We start from the raw sequence: 19,591 nt of genomic DNA on the forward strand, positions 1-19,591 counted from the left end.
TCCAAAATATTGGTTATATGCATCATAATAGAATATCTGTACCATAAGTCATACAGTATACACATTGCACAGCATGGCTTGGCTGCAGTACAATTCTTTTCCATATGCTTCCTAGCTCCAAAAATCACACGGGACCCTGCTGTATTAGATACCTTCTCCCATAAGCTGCACATCAGACTTCACAAGATATCGTAATAACAACAGAGAATTTACATTAAAATGTAATGTTTATTTAATTCATCACAGATCTTAATATTGCCACCAGTAGTTTCAGATGTGTCACACTAACCAACCAGACTGGCGCCACCCTGTGTCTGATCGATGTCATTTCACTCCAGCGACTAAAACTGGACACAAAGTGACAACTGATGCTGCATCAAATGCATTATTAGATGATTTACCTCTTAACTTAACATGGTTTACTCCTGACACAGCTTCTTAGTATAGGCCCTAGTACTACAGAGCTCTGGTGTTCCCTCTATTTTCACAAGTCCGGATCAGTTTCGACTTACACTTAAGTCCATTATTCCAGCTAGGTTTACAGTATTTTGACCAGTTTTCCACAACAAGGTGTACAGTACAATTCTACTCTATACATTTACTCTTGTCAAATGCACAATTATGTTGTGCTTTATCTTAATTTTAGCATCTATTTACACATTTTTGGCATAGGGGTTGTAGAGGGATGCAGGAATGCAGGAAAGAATAGCAGGATGTCTGTTCATTTCTAAAGTGCTACAGTATTATTGCTGTCCGCATTGTTCAGAAAGGTTTTTTTTTCTTTAAGGTGCAATTTTAAGACTGATGGGTCATGATCAATCTGATCATCATGCAATGGGTATAATGAATGGAACCTGATGCTCACCAGATGAGAGCAGTTCCGCCTTGCTCCAAGGGAAACCTCATTCACCTGGAGAGAGGCCGGTTACAACTAATGTGCTTCAACTTTGTTAACTTTTACTGTACACCTTAATTTCTTCCTCAACGGTGTTGGTAAACAGATGAACGATCTTGGTGGGGTCCTCGACCCTGTCTGTCAAGTAGCACTCCACCTCGGCCATCTTGGCTTTCTCCAGCTCCTTCATGTTCTGCATGATCTTCTGACCTTTTTCCTACGTAGACACAAAAAGACAAGAGGGGGACATAAGAAATGTTGCAGTCAGTGAGATTGAGTGAAATTGAAAGCCCATTGGGAAACTCCAACTCACATCGTCATTGTGACACAGCACTTGACAGCATACAAGTGAACACTGCACCCAACGGAATTGCATGTATGTGCAAGGGGGCAGCCCTCAATGGAGCCCCAAGGGAGCAGTGGGGCGAGAGGGTTCCATGCTCAGGGGTACCTCAGTCATGGAGGAGGATGGGGGAGAGCACTGGCTAATTACTCCCCCCATCAAACTGGCGGGTTGGGAGTCGAACCAGCAACCTTTGGGCTACAAGTCTGACACCTAACCACTTACCATACCCATAACTGCCCAACAATTACAACTGGAAACAATAACTGAAATTGAGATGGGGAGGGAGGATAAGGAAATGAGGCACGCTTGAATTGAACCTGAGTTTGTTTATGGTTTAAGCACCTTAGTGAAACTGTGCCACCACCGCACTGCCCTAATAACAGCTATTTAAAAGATTATGTCTTGTAGATTCTGGTGAATTCAGCGTACCAGTAGGTCACCTGAGTCCACAGTCCAAGAATCTCTGTATAGAGCAGGCAGTAGAGGTTCTAGACTAAAATGACCAGGCAGCAGAGGTGGGGAGGGTGTTTTTTCAGGAGGGACACATACATTTGGCAAACAAGATCAATTTTCAATGTTTTGAATGTATAATATACAAAAATAATGTCACGGTTTGACACTAATATAAGTCATTGGCTGTTCAGCACAAAGGGCCACAACTGGGGCCAAGAAGAAATCTACTAACAGGAGTCCTGGCCCACTCTGGCCCCTGTCTAGAACCGCTCCTGGGAGCAGGGGGTGCGCTCAACAATTGCCAGGCTCCCCAACCTACAGTACAAACCCGAAGTGATTCAGAACAGGGCCTAGTGCTCTAAATTAACACATGCTGACCGATCAAATGCTGGTGAGAACTCAGTTTGGCTGGTAGAAAATGTAAATTAGAAGCCACTTTGACCCATTAGTGAGTGTGTGTTTGTTTGGCTAGTAAGATTAACATCTACTAGGCATTTTGGCTGGTGATTAAATAATACTAATTTCGAGCGCTGGCTATATATGATACTGGGTCCTGAGGATATCTATATAATACAAAGGTTGCCCTGATTCAAATCCTGTGCTGTAGTGTTTCCCAACCAGGGGTACGTGTACCACCACCCAGATAGCAGATATTTTGGCTTTGTTTTGGCAGATATCTGCAATTTATGGCTTCCTTTTGGCAAGCCATAAGCTTTTGGCAAAATTTTGGCATGGTTATGGTTGACCTGGGCGCCAGTGAATTGGGGCGTTCCTCTGGAAAGCGAAAAAAACAAAGATTTGGCTAAAATATGGGTTGTTTATGGCTTCCCACAACACATTAAAACGCGCGGACTGTGAATGAATGAGTTATGGCCAGGTTATGGCATGTGTCAGGTTAATCTGAACCTCGGGTGGAGAGCGGGACAGCAACGTTCTACATTGGTGCGCTTACGGCAACCCAAAAGACTGCCAAAATCAACTGTCAAGAGAAACTCGTGCTTACTTGCCTCACTTCAGTTTCCCCAGCGCCAGTGTGTGTCAGACTTCAGTTTATGCAGGTAAGTGCAGTTGACACGTTTTTATATTAAATACAACCGCCGATGACTTAAGAGATGAGGCATTTTGTGTTATCGGTTTTCATGTTGATTTCATAGGTCTGTGACCGTCGGTTTTCCGTGTTATGCGCTGAAACTTAGATACCCTTTTAACAGGAGCTAAAACACAAACGTCTGTGACACACAACTGTGGCATTTAATCTTAGTTGCTACCCTCATACTCAGTAACGGTTTTGATTAAGTGTTGTTCTGTGGTTGAAATTCACTTTCAGATATCAATGCCAAGGGAATTTCAATCAAAGAACAACAACACTAGCAACCCCAGCTAACTGCCCAACGACAGCTAGCAAAAAGCCGGGAGCTAGCTAACTCAGGCATGGAGCATCTTCTACCTATCGGCACAAAGCAGAGCACTATCTAGCAATATCTGTCTGTCACGGAAAGTGTTGGACTCACTGTAATTCTAGCCTACTACTGAAGCAATCGAGTGAATCTGCTTTTTTCTACATTGTCTTTTCAGATGTGCTGCTGCTGAAGTCACCCGGTGGAGGAACTTGTTTTTTGACAGGCATACTACAGGTTGGTTCCACAATTTATTAACCTCTCTCTCTGGTCTAATCTTCGTTCGTTGTGAAAGTCCTTGCTTTTAATGTAACTGCTTTTAAGTATACGTCTGTATTGTTGTACTATAACACCCTTGTTTAAAGAGATTTTTAATCTCTACTGGTTTATTCTCCTGGTTAAATAAAGGTTAAGTAAAAGAAGAAAAAAATGTAATGCCACTGTTTTCAAAGTTACTTTTGCATGTAGTAATTCAATTTGGTTTATCTTTTTATTCTTTCCTAGATGTCGCGAATCTGATCTACCTACCTCTATGTGGCAATAGAGTACCTGCTTTTACTGGCCAGGGGACCAAGATGAAAACAAGAGGCCTGTACCCAGACATCCAAGCACCCATCAAGTCACCCAGTCCTCCACCACCTGCCGTGCAGCTATACCCATCCATCAAATCCAGCCACTTACCCACCCTAACCAGTCACAGCATTTGGAGGCAATAAAGTATAATGAAATGTATTTAATTGTCTTGGTTTTTTTTTCCTAGATGCATAAATATTCCAGTTTCATTGTTGAAAATCACACATTTATTAAATGTGCGATTTTCAACAATAAAACAGGAATATTTAGTGATCCCAAATGTAGCCATAATGGGGCCAAATGTCACTTATTTGTCTTATAAGTTTCTCTGTATACCGGTACTTACATTTTAAGTATACAGGGAAACTTATAAGACAAATAAGTGACATTTGGCCCCATTATGGCTGCATTTGGGATCAATTATGGGTACATTATGGCAGTATTTAGGGTCATTTATGGCTGTTCTGGGAGAGTTATGGGTACATTATGGCTGAATTATGGGTACATTATGGCAGTATTTAGGCTCATTTATGGCAGTTCTGGGACAGTTATGGGTACTTTATGGCTGCATTTTGGCTGAAGGGTGGGGTCTGGAATTCCTTTTGGGGCCTTTAAGGCTGTACGTGGAAACCCCAAATAGGTTTTGGGTGAACTTTGGTCAATTTATGGCTGGGTTTGGTTGGTTTTGGCATGCCAAATTTGGGCCACTTTTGGCCCGGGGACTCAAACCGAAGCCAGCCAAAAGGCCAAGACACAATTTGGCCCAAAACTCTGCCAAAAACATTTTGCTATCTGGGCAGGGGTACGCCAGCACATTGCAGGGGGTACTTGGAAAAATATAATTTGAACAAATGCATGGAGCATAGTCACACTGCAATAGAAAAGGTGATGTAAAAAAATAGAACGCGGAAAACTGAAAAATCGCTCCGCAAATGTTTTTCGCCGGTGTGGACGTTTTTTTCGCTTTCCGGAATATTCGCATTTTCGCTTTCCGCTATTGCGGAAATCCGCTTTCCTCGCCTGTGTGGACAGCCCTTTAGGGGGTGCTCATGGCACAACGAAAAGGCTTAGGGGTACATGACACAAAAAAGGTTGGGAAACACTGCGGGAGAGACACTCACACTGGTGCTGTCGATGATGGCTGCCACCACCTCGTGCTTGAGGAAGAGAGGGTGCTTGCGGTCGGGTTTGCTCTGGAAGCGAGGCTGCTTCTTCACAGGGTCGTCTTCACCGTAACAAGGGGAGCAGGTGAGCTTCAGCTGCTTCACGTCTTGGACGAAAATAAATGGTTTAAAAACAGACCTGGAGATGAGAAAAATACAGACAAGAAAAGGGTGTTAATCAGGATGAGAAACAACTACAACATGTAAACCCTAACCATCCAACTGCAAATACATTTTGACCAATTCAGCTACCAGTCAATAGAAAATACATTTTCTTAAAGTTATGGTCAGACTTAGCTCCAGTTGTGACTGTTGATAAGGTCTGTCAAAGATTCCAAGGCACACTCAGTCTGACCATAATTTTAAGAAACTTTATCTCCTTGAGCCAAAGAGCACCTGCTAAAGAGAAAAAAGTGAAGCAGCACTCCTCCATGATCAACATTCCCTAGTGAACAGTTGATTTTTTTTAGCATATATAGAAAATACATGTATACTGAAATTGTCAAGAAATTTTAATTGACTGTCTCTCTTACATAAATTACAGTGTAACACATGTGAAAACATGTGGCATTATGTACCACCCTGCTGTACCTGTAAGAGTTAGTTATGTACAGTGTAAGTACATAACATCACATGATACACATAGCATATGAACATACTGAAAACCTTGGAATTAAGTGTTGAGACCAATTACTAGGATTGAATTGGCAGCTGTTAAATAATCGACCCACTGAAGCGTCATAAGTGGTTCAAGATGGTTATAATTGTTTATTAAGTGTTAATTAAGTGTCGCAAAGTGTTGATGACTTGTGTTGTAAGTGTTCTACCTCTCTGGGTCGGGGGTGGCGGTGAAGTAGTGTATCCCAGGCAGGTTGGGGTCCCGGGGAACCACAGACACCATGCTGCCCGTGCTCATGAACATGCCCTCCATGTTGATGCCACTCTCCTTGTCTCGCAGGATGTCCATCATGGTCTCCGTGGTGATTTTTCCTGTACATACATTGTGTGTACATTGTAAGTAATGCATTAAAATACAGCTGGTCCCACCAGTGGGCCCATTCACTCATGAAAAACATGAAACACTCAACTACATCATCATAACAACCATGTAATGACATGATTAACTATCTCTAAGTTACAGGTTAAAAGATATAGGTATATATACTGTATATCTATTTAGATATCCATTTTATATCTAGTAACAAGCGTATAAGATATTTCCCACTTTAAGGGTGGAAGACTCCCATTGCATAATGCATTTGGGCAAAAAAATATCTTGCATTGATGATCTTACCGTGGCTTTTCCCCAAGAGTCTCTTCCCCTCACAGTAACGACTGCTAGCTGCCTCCAGTCGAGCTGTGGTCTTGTAGGAGTACACGTCTGTGAAGTTGAACTCTTTTGCTCCATCCCACCAGCCCTGGCTCTTGGCATACTCTCTCATCTCAGGATGCTCCTTGTCAATTTTAGTGGTTATCGAATAATCATTGGAAATATTTCTGTGTCCCTCTGAAAAAGAAAAAAGAAAAAAGGGTTCTCCCCTAAGAACAACTGATGTACGGAACATCGCGACACTGCATGTAGAGGGAAAAGAACGCTGCAATCTGATGTAATTATTTTAAAACATAAGTTTTGACCAATCGGGGTCTTCGTCAGCCAGTGTGGGGACTTTGTCTTTCTCTCTCATCATTAAGGTTTTGTCCAGCACCTGGCCTCAGCTCAGTAAGGTGTGAATGGCAATGACCAAGTCATAATGTACTACTAAAGGCCCTGTGTGCACTGTCATAGTGGTGTAGTACTAAGGTAGTTACGTTTTTTTCAGTGATTATTACACCGTCCCTGTGGCGGGAAGGTGTCTGGTATCTGTTTTTTCAGTCACTGGAAAAAACGTTACTAGTAATACCATAGCACTACACCTCTATGACAGTACACAGGGCCTTTCGTAATACATTACAACTTAGTCATTACCATTCTGGTAACAGCTAATTCATAAGAGGTGCCATGCATGGGTGTAATTTTAGGTGTGGATGGTGGGGACATGTCCATACCACTTTTGAGATAAACATAACTTGTCCACACCACTTTTTCACAACTATAATGCAAAAAATAGCATACCCCTGCCACTTCCCATGCCAAACCTTCACCTTTGCGTGGGCTTAAATGCTATCCATCTTACCCTCCACCTTCTCCGCTGCCCAGTACTTCCCTGCCGTCTCCAGCACCCAGGCCTCAGTCCGGTCAGAGATGAGGAAGCTGTTGTGGTAGGTGAAGCCGCACTCGTCCTCCATGCAGTTGCCACCCTGGCCGTACCTGCAAGGGCACCGGAACAAGTTTTAAAGTGGTGGTGCATTTTTTTTCTTCATTCTTCATTTCGTAGCAATGTTACTGCTGCTGCACTCCACTCATTTGGCTGCAGCAAAAGTTGAGAGAAAGTTGCACCCCCCTTTCTGGCACCTATGCGTACCTGTCCAGCAGCTCTGTGATGACGTCCACGGCCTTCACAGCCGTGTCTGCCCTCTCCAGACCCAGCCTGGGGGCATGGAAAAGTCATGTCGTGAATTGTAACCTCAAAACCTACATAGAGGATCTGCTTAGTGTGATTCATAATGGTATAATTGCAGCTGTGTCTGTGTGGTTGAGTAATGATAACGGAAGCGTTGCGTCTCGCTTTCAAAGTCACACTGCAGGTGAAAAAGTTTAATTACAGGCACCGCACTGGAAGGCAGCCGTGATTCATCGTGGCGTAAGGGCAGAGAAGAAGAAAAAGAAAACTCACCTCACGAGATCCATGCCGAGCAACGCCTCGTCTCCATCAGCACTCTCCTTTCCCCATACAGCCTCGTTGCCAATGCAGACCTGGTGCTCATTGGCCCCCATCTCCGCTCCCCACAGCCATGCTGGTCTGCTCAGCACCACTGCGTATGTGTGAGGGGCCTGCTCAATCTCAATGTATGTGCACTAGGGGAAAACAACACACAATCAGATGATACTGCTGCCAAAGATTTTCTTAGTTCCATATAGGACGTCTCTGCTGCTGCAATTCTGCCTAAATTGGGTGATATTATTGTTAGCCTATAGTGTTTTAGGGCATTAGATTAGATAATTATTAGATGTCTAATGATATGTTGACATTGAATGCATGTGGCTACCTCCAGTTTCTTATCAGCACCATGGTCCTTGGATGGGAAGTACACCACCTCTTGAACCTCATCACAGGGTCTGTCTGAGTTCTTCCCAAAGATGACTCGCTGGCCCTCTGTAGATGGAGGGAGAGCCACGAACGTGTCACAAGAGCATGGATGCATGCTAAAAATAGACAAAAGCAAATCAGCCATTATGTTAGGTTAATATTCATCATGTAGACTGCATAAGACGGCAATATCCTTTATCATCGATGTACAACGGTAGTAGAGTGCATGGCATTTCATAGAGATATCATGGCGAACATATTGAAGACAAAATAAATCCATAAACCTACCCTGTTGCCATCAAGAATGCCTCGAGTATCGCTTTCCTTTCTCTATAATTCTGCAGATGGTTGCATACAAATACTAGGGGGCAAAGGGCAATTGACGCACAAAATCAGTAATCATAATATAATAGCGATAGTCTTGGGCCACTAGATTTGATACTACAACCAATTCACATTGTTTATAGATCAGGCAAAATGAAGCTCTCCAATATGCGTTTGTACGTCTCAATGCTGATGTTCATGAAGCCAGTGCCAAAGGTCATGGATTGACCCCGGAACCAAAATAAACCGGATATTTTGCTACTAGCAAGTAGCTGTCCGGCTACATTATCAACATGGGGAAGTCTTTTGCTAATTTTATGTGCAAAAAGGATTTCCATCCTGCATCTAAATCAAATATTAAGAAGGTAAGAAAGTACAGGCATGAGAAATAATTGTTACATATTTGATGTGAACATGACACGTCTTTTAGCAACCGACGTTCGCAACGACCGAGCTACGTATGGCCCATTCAGCTGGTTATTGTCAATAACTTGTAATATGACTTAAGTTAGCTATGGGATGGGGACAAATTTTCATATGTGTAAGGCACGGTAATAAAATGCGTGCTAATAGCGGGATTAAACATTCACTTTTGAAAGTACATCGCGCTGTCTTATTTTTTTCACCAAGGTTCACTTTTCTCTCTGTGCCTCAATGTTACCAAGTTACCGTTGTCACTTCATTACCTTCACTTTCCTTTTAAAGTTTGAAGTTACCAAGGACATAAAGCAACACACTGTACTCAAAACTGTTGCATTGACAAGGAGTACTCATGTGTGATGTATGATGTGCGTTAAGGTATGGATAGCAGAACAGAAACTCACCTTCGAGAAGAAGAAGCAAGAGGACCTGATGCAGGCCTACATGAAGGAGCAGGACACCTTCAACAACAGGTCTGGAAGCTGGGCTTGGGCCATTGGCATTTTTAACCAGTCGATGTTAGGGTGTTACAATTTATTGCAATTTATTTAATGTGTAAAGTGGCATTAGCTGTGTTTGCACCACCTGCCGTCTGCTACTGTCAGTGTGACCCATTTATGATACAATGAATACCAGATGTTTGAAGGATGGATGAGAAAATCTTGCAGTTGTTATTACACCATCGCTCTGTATATCATAGCTCTGTAATTACATTGTAGTTTTTATGTCACATGGATGTGGGCAAAATGCGCAACATTTCAACATAATTGTAATGTAATTTACCATAGTGTTAAAATGAGTGTAGCCTATGACATATTTCCTAATGGCAATTCAGTTGTACTAATATCCACCTATTCTATTATATGTTGGTCTGTTGTGTAGGCTATTGATGGGCGATGATCGAGTGAAGAATGGCCTCAACTTTATGTATGAAGCACCCCCAGGGGCATCTAAAGGTATGGACATACTGACATACATACTCATGTACTTACAGTGGCAAGATTTCAAAAGCCAAGCCGAAGGCATATCCAGTTTTCCCCACTACAGTATGTAATTAAAATTCCCAATGTATTTTTTAGCCGGGTCCAAGGAAGCTTGTCATATTTGTCACAAGCGCATTCTCAAACAGATTTCTCCAAAATGGCTTTCATCAAAAAGTGTGCTGCTAGTCATCATGACACATAGTAATTCACAAATTGTTTTCTGTGTTTCTGCCCAACTGCCTACATCACTGCTGTCTGGTCGAGAAGAGGAGACAAAGGAGGTAATGAATTAGCCTGATTATCATCGACTTTCAAATCTCTTCGAGACTTGGTCTGACCAAGAGCATAACAATTAACATTTCCCAAACAGCATTTCCCAAATAGCCTCCCTTGGTTTGCTAATGATTGTTTGCGTCCCAACAAAGTGGGAGGAGTTCCCGTATTTGCGGGAACTCAGAAAGTACTTGCATTGACTCTTGACCTGACTGGTAGCAACGCTGAAGCTGTTGCGTCACTAGGAGGGCACGGCCTGGCTAGTAATGCATGACATGCAGCAATAATTCCCACACTACACTACGGTGTCCTTTTATCACTCCTCTACCAGTGCTAAACTTATCTTTTATTATTATTATTATTATTCATTATAGGAAGGGGAAGGGGAATCGGAATACAAGTTTGAATGGCAGAAAACCGCTCCTCGTGAAAAGTGAGTACATCAGTTAATGTCCTCACCAGCAGCTTGTATTTGTTATTGTCAAAAACTACCAAGATAATATCGAGGTATTTTTTTTTTAACTGATAACTCTTTTAACGGTAGATATGCAAAGGATGACATGAACATCAGGGATCAACCTTTTGGCATTCAGGTAATAGCATTTTCTATAACTCCATCCATTGTGTAATTGTGAACATGCATGGCTGGTGGTACCATGGTCAAGAATCATATGGATCAATAATATGGACCAGTTGCTGTAACCTTTACTATTTATTTCTGCACAGGTGCGCAATGTCCGCTGCATTAAATGCCACAAATGGGGCCATGTGAACACGGACAGGGAGTGTCCCCTCTTTGGCCTCTCTGGGATCAATGCCAGCGCAGCACCCACTGAGGAAGCAGGTATGATGCGTCCCTCACCATTCACAACTTATTCATAATGCAATTCCTAACTTATCAGTCTATTAAGCCTTCATAGCTAGCATATGTTTGAAATGATTTTGCCATATGTACAAATGTGCATATACAACAAATGGATAGCCTGATAAACCAGACGACAAACAAACCATGAAATGTGTAGTCTGGGGTCAGTTCATAGGCAAAGCTGAAGCTTGTAAGATAAATCAAATCCTGCCTACCCAATGCAAAAGGATGTGCTCAAGTTTGGTCTCCTTAGGGGGGTTGTCCCCCTTTTTGTGGCGTTTAGTGGCGACTAGATGTGCGCTACCGCCATCTACAGTGATAACGGATCTCCATTTCTCCTCAACATAAAGTCTCCTAACCTGAGGTCTCCTAAAGGGGCGTTCCCCTGAGGTCACCTGGCTCCTGGAAAAGTACAGGCTTTATTAATCCTACTCTACTAGAAGATGTTTGGTTGTCTTGCTGATTCCACCTCAGTGACAGCTACTTAATGCACAAATAGAACTTTGTGATTGGTCATCCAGATACATGGCTGAGCCTAGATTGATCCCATATAGTCCAGTGCTAAACCAACCAGCCAGGCATAAAGAATATTGTCTGCTGCTAGGGATGTTCCAGATTTCTAGGCTAATGAATAGAAAAATGAGTCATATTGTAAATTGACATTTTACGCCTAAATTATTTTTTTCCATAGACGTTTTTTGTCAAATGCCTCACCTGGGTCATTCCACATGAAATCAGACCATTTGGGGGCTGACTGACCGTGATTTTAATAAAACATAGTGTGCCTTTTTTTAGTGGCAACATATAATGCCTGGACTGCATTTGCATGAATCTGGCACCAGTATTAAGGGAGAAACAGACTGAAAAAGGTTTTAAAAGAAGGTAGGACACTATACATTCTTCCTTGAATATATCAGTCAATTTAAGTCACACTGAGATGATTTTGATGTTGTTTGAAAGCTATTTTCTGGCTCTACATATTATGCAAACAACATGTCATACAACAGCCATTGAGTATGTATTATGAGATAATAAAATATTAAAATTTGATTATCCAGAAAAGCTCAAAATTATTCATTTTTCCCTAAGGTTAGGAAATACTGTCATTAACATCTCCAGAAATTGTTGTGGCTCTTGTGTGTTTACAGAAATAATGCCACTTAAAGGTTAAAATTAGAGATGCACCGGATCCTGATTTTTAGGATGCTGCCGGATACCGGATCCACTGCTTAAGATCCTGCCGGATCCGGAACCGGATACCGGATCCTACGAAAGGGTTGAAACACATAGCCTACTCGCACACGTGGGCCCTTTTTATTACGTTGGCTCAAACTATTTTTTTGACTCATTGGCTTACTGCCACACTGCCTGCAACGGCCACTTCCAAAGGGCTTTCACTCCATGCAGCGATTGGGGTTGAGATGCACGAGATCCTGATTTTTAGGTAACTGCCGGATACCGGATCCACTGCTTAAGATCCTGCCGGACCTGGATCCTGTGAAAAACCCTATTATCCTGCCGGATCCGAAACCGGATCTTGGATCCGGTGCATCTCTAGTGAAAATGAATTGTAATAAAGTAGTAATAGAGTGGCGCAAGAGAAGAGTACCCAGCCTGGCATGGGTACCCCATACTCCACACCAAATGCTAATGCTAATGTCACATGGGGTATTCTCCTCTTACACTACTTTATTACTATTTTACTGCAGCTCAAGTTTACCCTATATGTCACATTATCTTTGCAATGGCTCAAATTGAACATCACATTTTAAATAGTTGTCAGTGACATTGCAGGATATTCAGTATTTGGATATATAATATCTAATATTTCAATTTCATAATTCGTACTCAGATGATTGTTGTATTCCATGCTGTTTGTGTAATTTGCAGAGGCAGAAAAAAGCATTCAAATACCATCAGAACCATAAACCATACAGCAAAAGCCTCAGTACGGTTCTCTTATGTGGCGTCTGGATACGCTTTGGAGTGTTCACGTTTTCACAAAAAATGCTGAGTCACAGGTCTGAGTTTGCTTAAATGGTTGAAAAGGGCCAGGTGTGAAAATGCCCTAATGCCGTGTCCAGACCAAAAGCGAACAACGCTGCCTTGTAGCGTGGGTAGCAGAAGAAGTTTTGCCTTTGAATTCGCTGTATTCGCTCCAGACGCAGCATTGACATGTTTGATTCAACTAATCACATAACGGCTCTGGCTTGACAGCCTGGGACATTCGGAGATATGAACGTTCCATTAATATTGGTGCCCGATTCATGGCGGTGCATATCTGGGGTTTGACCTTGCAGCTTAAGGCACACCAATTTTGATTAAAATCTGTCATCCCCCAAAGTAGTCTGATTTCACATTAAATGACCCCCCCCCCCTATAACACTAAATGTCCATGCCAAAACTCCAGTGGCCATTATCAGTCCTGTCTATATGTCTTAAGCCAATCAGACTGGATAACCAGTAAATTGCTTTGGCCAATCAGCATACTACTGTGGGGATGTGGAGGGGAGTGTAGTAATTGGACATTGGTCAATACATTTGGCACAACAGTGGACGATTACCTTTCCCAAGGACTGCTGTGTTTATGCAGCTGCCTTAGATCAGTTGAAAACGTGTTGAATGTTGAATCCATGTTTTTTTATGTTATCATGTTTGATCTAGTACGTCATAATGCTATATTTGGGATACAAACACATGAGTCTAATCTTAAATTGAAAAAAAAAATACCCACTGGCATGTGAAAAAGAAACTGGACTCATGTAAGAGGTACTTTATAGGTCACATAACAGTATGAGTTCAGAAATAAGATAACTAGATTGTGAAATAGTGGCTTTGGTGTCTTAACAGTTCACAGACTGTCTGTTAGGGCTGAGAAGTGTATATGAGTGTTTGATTGTGTGCTGTATATGTGAATGAGTGAGTGGGTGTTTGTCTGTTAGAGTGATTGTCGTCTGCAGAGAGAGAGAGAGAGAGAGAGAGAGAGAGAGAGAGAGAGAGAGAGAGAGAGAGAGAGAGAGAGAGAGAGAGAGAGAGAGAGAGAGAGAGAGAGAGAGAGAGAGAGAGAGAGAGTCTATCTCTCTGTGTCTGTCTGTCTCTGGAGCTCTGACAATCAGTGTGCGAGTGAGTGTGTGTTGTGTGCAGTCTGTTGTGTGTATAGCTGGCTGGCTGCTCCAGTAATGTGTTTACTGAGGGGAGAGTCCAGAGGCAGCCTGGAGGCTTGGCACTGGAGTACTGTGATGTGATGTGAAGGGAGCTCCCCCTGAGCCTGGAGAAAAATGCAATTATTGTGTATTCTGATTCCCCCCTAACTGCTGCTTTGGGAGAATAATATGGTATGATTTGCTCAGCCGGAAGAGGAGTGAGTTGATTTGGTGTTCCTTTTTCTGTTAACAAAGCCGCCCCTGAAATTCCCTCCCTGTGGGGGCAAGGCAGGCAGGCGTGCAGGCTTGCGTGCGTGCGTGTGGTGCGGTGCGGTATGGTGCGGTGGGGCTGAGGGCTGGGTTGGTTGGCTGCAGTGGCGGAACAATTGCATACGGGGCCCCAGGGCAAGACACTTACAGGACCCCAATACAGCTTGCCAAGCTCACAATAGGGCCCCCACCACCAGTACGGGAGGGCCCTGGGCCCAGGGGCAAGTGCCCTGCTCGCCCTCCCTATAGCTCCACCCCTGGTTGGTTGTGGTTGGGTGGATGGATGTGGAGCGGGGCCCGACATCAATGGGAAGTGTGTGTGAGCCAGGCTGTGATTTGTGTTAACAGGTCCGTCGATGCACCCCTCCGAGTTAATAGCAGAGATGAGAAACAGTGGCTTTGCGCTGAAGAAATGTGTCCTTGGGAGAAACGCCACTGTTTGTGATCTGGGCCAGGTAATCTTCCATCTCTTCTATCTCTCTCTCTCTCTCCCTCTCCTCATTCCCACCCCCACACACGCACACATACAGACAGATGCATACACACAAACACTCACAGACATTCAAACACACCATTGGCCATACAGATAGATACATACATACACACACACAAATACATACATACATGTGTACACACACACACACACACACACACACACACACACACACACACACACACACACACACACACACACACACACAGTTACCATTCACACCCCCCACCCGCTCCAACATAAAATAAGACCAATGATCTCCGCGGTAGATCCCTGGAGTCCGTTGCGTGATTGCAGGAAAAAAGGTGGACAATTATCAAAAATGCACCACCACACTATTCTAGTCGGAACAAGTTTTGTCAAGAAGAGGGCAGATTTGATGAGCTTAACTGCTAAAATTATAGGTGCGTCGGAATACCACTCCGACTGGCTTTTATTGCCATGACTAGCATCGCTGAGAACGTTTTTTTCCCCCCCTATAGAGTTTATACCTACCAAGCACAAGCACCAGCGTGATTGCATTGCTGCTGTGGATCCACTGTACGCTTCAAGATGGCAGCTATAGGATTTGTGTGTGTGTGTGTGTGTGTGTGTGTGTGTGTGTGTGTGTGTGTGTGTGTGTGTGTGTGTGTGTGTGTGTGTGTGTGTGTGTGTGTGTGTGTGTGTGTGTGTGTGTGTGTGTGTGTGTGCTGGTGGTGATGTGGAGGAAGTTAATGTTGTTTTGTGATGACAGGATATCGTGGGGAGTGAGGAGGAAGAGGATCCCGAGGTGGAGTTTCTCAAATCCTTGACCACCAAGGAAAAACAGAAGTTACTCAGGTATGACACAGAAGTCTGTCCCCACCCCATTCCAGTCAGAAAAGAATATCGGGGTGCTGTGGCTAAGTGGGCTAAGTGGGCTAAGGAACCCTTACCTTTACACCGTGTTCCAGGTTCGATTCTGACCCTACCCCATATTTCTCACCACACTCATTTCCTTTCTCTCTTCAGTTCACAGCATACCTGTCAACCATCCCTAATTTCCCGGGAAACTCCCTAATTTTGACTCATTTCCCGCTTTCTTCCCGATTTGACATTTTACCTGGAAATATCCAGATTTTTCACATTATTAAAAAAACACTGTCGGTCCAGTAATGCCTCAGAAACCGTCAGTTCATACAACGCGGTAAACAGCCTCGGAACAGCGAATCATGCGATTAACCTAATCACAACCTGCACCAGCACAAAGTTTTTCCACAAGCCCCAGACAACTTTAGAGACAAAACAACATAGAGAAAATTATATTTCATTGTTTTTCACACTATATGCTCATTTAAAACGTGCGCTGGGGGAGTTAAGACAGGATCTGTCTTCACACGCGGACTGTTGTGAAAAGCAGAGTCGAACGCACAGTCTCTATCGTCCCATTGACTGTCAGGATTTGGCCTATAGAATATGGGAATTTTCCAGAATTTTGGTAGCTCAAAGTTGACAGGTATGGTTCACAGCACTATCTGAAATCAAGGCACAAAAGCCCATAAAGAGAAAAGAACATCCTATGATCTATAATCCTATCCTATAGTCAGAATTTATAACCCATAAATTCAAATGGTAATTTCCTATATACAATTATTGTGCATTGAGTGTACACCCTTTTTGCCATTTTTTCCCCTCAGGTTTCCCTGTCAATTGTCTATGTTTCATCATCACAAATACACCACCCCTTGTTTTGTCTCAGTATACACCTGCAATTTACAATTTACAGAAATTCCCCAGAATTAGCTGGGTTACATTTTCCTAACCACTTTCATGCACCAAGCACTGATAACTGGCTTTTGATTCCTGCACGTGTCTTTGTCTACAAAATGTCACAATGCAAATGACAGAAATCAGTTTACTGCTGCTACTTGCTGGGTTTAATTTCCGCACTTTAATTTACACTCTCCGCACAAACAGTTATTGTCTTCTTTGTGTGGCCTCTGTGTGTGATAGGCCCACCAGCAGACCAACGTCCACTCTTTGTGCTGACCCATCGCTATGACATTACAGAGAGCCTTAAGTTACAGATTAATGCAGTGTCTCATATCACACGCTTGTGCACTATGTTTCAGTGCATACCGTGATAAAGCTAAACATTTCTGTGAGCACTGAAAGTGCCCAGGTGCTGCCCTAACAACAGTCAAAAACTCAGTGCTTGAACGATGACACTGCACGTGCTAAATGTCCGCCACATTGTTATGAAACGGAGGAAACGTGGTGTGCAGTCCAGTAGAAGAGTTTGATCAACAGTCTCATATAATGCTGTAAGTAATGTTGCTGAGACACCAACATTTTCATGCCAAGCCAAAGAGTGTATGTGAGAAAGTTGGGGTGAAGGAAACACAAGGTAAATACAAGCACGAGACGCTGTGCAATGTAAACAGTTCCAACCGATATTTTGGCAAGCTAATGCTATGCCTGCTATGCCACTATGCATTAACGTTCAGTGCACTGACACAAGTGTGTGATATCAGACAATGCACAAGTCTGGGTTATAACTTGGTCATTACAATTTTGGTGACAATAAGTTTATGAGAGAGACTCTGCGCAAAGGTGATTTTAAATTTCTCTCATTGTTTAAGGAAACTGGATCGTCTGGAAAAGAAAAAGAAGAAGAAGAAGGGCAAAAAGCAGAAGAAGAGCAAGAAAAGCAAGGGCAAAGGCAAGAAGAAGAAGGAGTCCAGCTCCAGTGAGAACTCCTCCTCGGACAGCGACAGTAGTAGCAGCAGCAGCAGCAGCAGTGACAGCGACTCTGAGGACGAGGCCAAGTCCCACAGCAAGAAGAGAAAGAAGGAGAAGAAGGAGAAGGACAAGAAAAAGAAGAAGAAGGAGAAGCAGCAGAAGAAGAAGAAGTCCTCCAGCAGCAGCAGCAGCAGCAGCAGTGACTCTGACAGTGAGGCGGAGGACAGAGGCAAGGGAAAGAAGAGCCAGGGGGGCAGGAGGTCAGACAGCCCCACGTCCAGCCAGCGAAGGCACCCAGATGGCCCCGCTCAAGACTGTCAGGAGCGGGACAGGAGACGGCACAGCAGCCCACACAGAGGAGGCCCCGAGGGGAGCAGGAGACACCAGAGCCCACAAAGAGGAGGCCCTGACAGAGCCAGGAGCAGCAGCAGCAGCAGAGACAGACAGCCGCAGGGCAGAGGTGGTAGGAGAGAGAGGAGCAGGAGCACTGGTCGGGACGGCCGAAGGAGAGAGGGGGAGCAGAAACGCAGCAGGAGCAGAAACAGAGAGGTGGGCAGAGAACGCACCAACAGACATAGAAGCCGCAGCCGTAGCCGGGAGCGAGGGAGAGGGAGGTCTGGGAGGGAGAGAAGTAGGAGTAGAAGCCCCGGAGACAGAGGGATGGGGAGGAGGATGGAGAAGGACAGAGCCAGGAGCAGAAGCCGAGACAAGGGAAGGGAAGGGGCCAGGGCAGTGAGGAGTAGGAGTCGCAGTAGGAATGATGGGAGGAATAAGAGGGACAGCAGCAGAGAAAGAGAGGAGAGGAAACACAGGAGCTGACTTGTCTAGCCTGCCGTCAGAGGAGAGACTGTCTCTATTCAACAGTCTAATACACATTAGCGTACGGTCAGCTCTGCTGTCATCTCTTGCTTGGACTTAATCATTTGAACACTTTAGTCTTCTTTTTGCTTCAACTGTGTGTTTTTTCCTTGATGAAAAAACAATGATTTTTACTGTGTTATTGAAAAGGTTTTGGAAAGGTTTTTTAAAATGTATTTTTTAAGTTAGGACTTAAAGTTGTCACCGACTGATTATCAATCATCTCCAGTTCACGTGTAATATGTTTTCATTCTTATTTCTTATTTCTGCGTCAGGAAAAAATAGTGGTCCACACGAGGGCGTTAGCGGACCACTACTGTGTGTAATGTGGAACGAAATTGATTAAACGCTTTTATGGGTCACTGGTCCAACTTCCTCTACTTTGTGCTTTTTATGTATTTCCCAATTTTACGGCCCTTATTTATTTTCATTTGGATACGCCAGTTTTTTGTCTACGACATGACTAAGTAGATTTTAATGACAAAGGTTTCGCCTGTGGCAAGTCTCCAACAAGTCGTGAACATGAACATGTTTGCTCTCGACATTGGCACAGCGGTGAAAGTCTCTCGCTGACTTTATTTCCACAAATGCATTGTCGTAAGCAACACATTGGCAACCTGTTGTTTTCGTATCGAGCTCCATTCGAACCATACTAAAATGGCCGGGTGTAAACGTAAGTAGGCTGATGCCTGGGTATTTTGATGTGCAAACCAAATTGTATTAAATATTGAAACAGCCTTTGTTAAAGGAACTGGTAGCATGAAACGTCTTTTAAAAGTGGTTGTTGGAACTTTCTTCTTTCAATATTTTTTTTACTGGAAGAGATTAACCTACTATGGCCTTACATTATTGAACACGTGTCCATATGCATTTCATTATACAGTTTGTAATGTTTCCATGCGCAAAGTAATATGGCCTACATTAAATAGGCTAATAACCAAATGGCGAGTGCCAGTCTGAAGTGAATCCCGCACTGAAAAAGTTCATATGCGCTTTTTGGTGGTTGGATGAAATAAGTTGCTTCTTTAGCCTATTCGGCCTGTTTCCATCAACACTTTTATAGACCACGGCACGGATGTAACTGCATGTTTTTCTGGACTGACATTGATATGGCCCTTAATGCTGTTAGCGAGAAGAAGAAAGCCGACTAGCTCTCGTGAATGAAAATGAAAGAATATCATGAAACTTGAAATTGAGATATTATTACAAGCTCAGTTATCAATGATAAAACACAGTGGTGGCACTGG

General features: G+C 43.4%; 2 protein-coding genes and 1 long non-coding RNA gene across 4 annotated transcripts; 2 read left to right on the forward strand and 1 right to left on the reverse strand.

Annotated features, from left to right (window-relative positions):
- Positions 1–208: 208 nt before the first annotated feature.
- scrn3 (secernin 3) lies at positions 209–9,243 on the reverse strand. 2 transcript variants are annotated; one of them, XM_063213397.1, is made up of 9 exons: positions 9,164–9,243; positions 7,975–8,131; positions 7,602–7,783; positions 7,290–7,355; positions 7,002–7,135; positions 6,122–6,334; positions 5,655–5,817; positions 4,786–4,966; positions 209–1,112 (listed from the first exon to the last, which is right to left on the reverse strand). In XM_063213397.1, the coding sequence occupies exons 2-9, from the start codon at positions 8,128–8,130 to the stop codon at positions 951–953; spliced, it is 1,257 nt and encodes a 418-aa protein (XP_063069467.1). In that variant the 5' UTR covers position 8,131; positions 9,164–9,243; the 3' UTR covers positions 209–950. The 2 variants fall into 2 exon arrangements, with proteins under 2 accessions (XP_063069467.1, XP_063069466.1); XM_063213396.1 differs by lacking the exon at positions 9,164–9,243 and adding an exon at positions 8,304–8,418.
- LOC134461605 (uncharacterized) lies at positions 2,347–3,803 on the forward strand. The gene is made up of 3 exons (XR_010037338.1): positions 2,347–2,752; positions 3,270–3,328; positions 3,596–3,803. It is a non-coding gene; the product is annotated as an uncharacterized LOC134461605 (long non-coding RNA).
- cir1 (corepressor interacting with RBPJ, CIR1) lies at positions 8,569–18,724 on the forward strand. The gene is made up of 10 exons (XM_063213395.1): positions 8,569–8,704; positions 9,138–9,232; positions 9,642–9,715; positions 10,010–10,023; positions 10,390–10,448; positions 10,560–10,608; positions 10,742–10,859; positions 14,642–14,748; positions 15,520–15,605; positions 17,387–18,724. Exons 1-10 carry the CDS (start codon positions 8,633–8,635, stop codon positions 18,303–18,305), a joined length of 1,593 nt encoding a protein of 530 aa, XP_063069465.1. The 5' UTR covers positions 8,569–8,632; the 3' UTR covers positions 18,306–18,724.
- Positions 18,725–19,591: the final 867 nt, after the last annotated feature.

The sequence above is a fragment of the Engraulis encrasicolus genome, chromosome 13, assembly GCF_034702125.1.
Source record: "Engraulis encrasicolus isolate BLACKSEA-1 chromosome 13, IST_EnEncr_1.0, whole genome shotgun sequence".
NCBI lineage: Eukaryota > Metazoa > Chordata > Actinopteri > Clupeiformes > Engraulidae > Engraulis > Engraulis encrasicolus.

Excerpts from the sequence above, each read along its gene's own strand:
- scrn3 (XM_063213396.1), bottom strand. Across the intron at positions 7,784-7,974 it reads GTGCTGATAAGAAACTGGAG|TGCACATACATTGAGATTGA; the intron begins GTAGCCACATGC and ends GTTTTCCCCTAG. Across the intron at positions 4,967-5,654 it reads GCCACCCCCGACCCAGAGAG|GTCTGTTTTTAAACCATTTA; the intron begins GTAGAACACTTA and ends TCTCATCTCCAG.
- cir1 (XM_063213395.1), top strand. The coding sequence starts at position 8,633 with ATGGGGAAGTCTTTTGCTAATTTTATGTGCAAAAAGGATTTCCATCCT. Across the intron at positions 8,705-9,137 it reads CTAAATCAAATATTAAGAAG|GTATGGATAGCAGAACAGAA; the intron begins GTAAGAAAGTAC and ends ATGTGCGTTAAG. Across the intron at positions 15,606-17,386 it reads GAAAAACAGAAGTTACTCAG|GAAACTGGATCGTCTGGAAA; the intron begins GTATGACACAGA and ends TCATTGTTTAAG.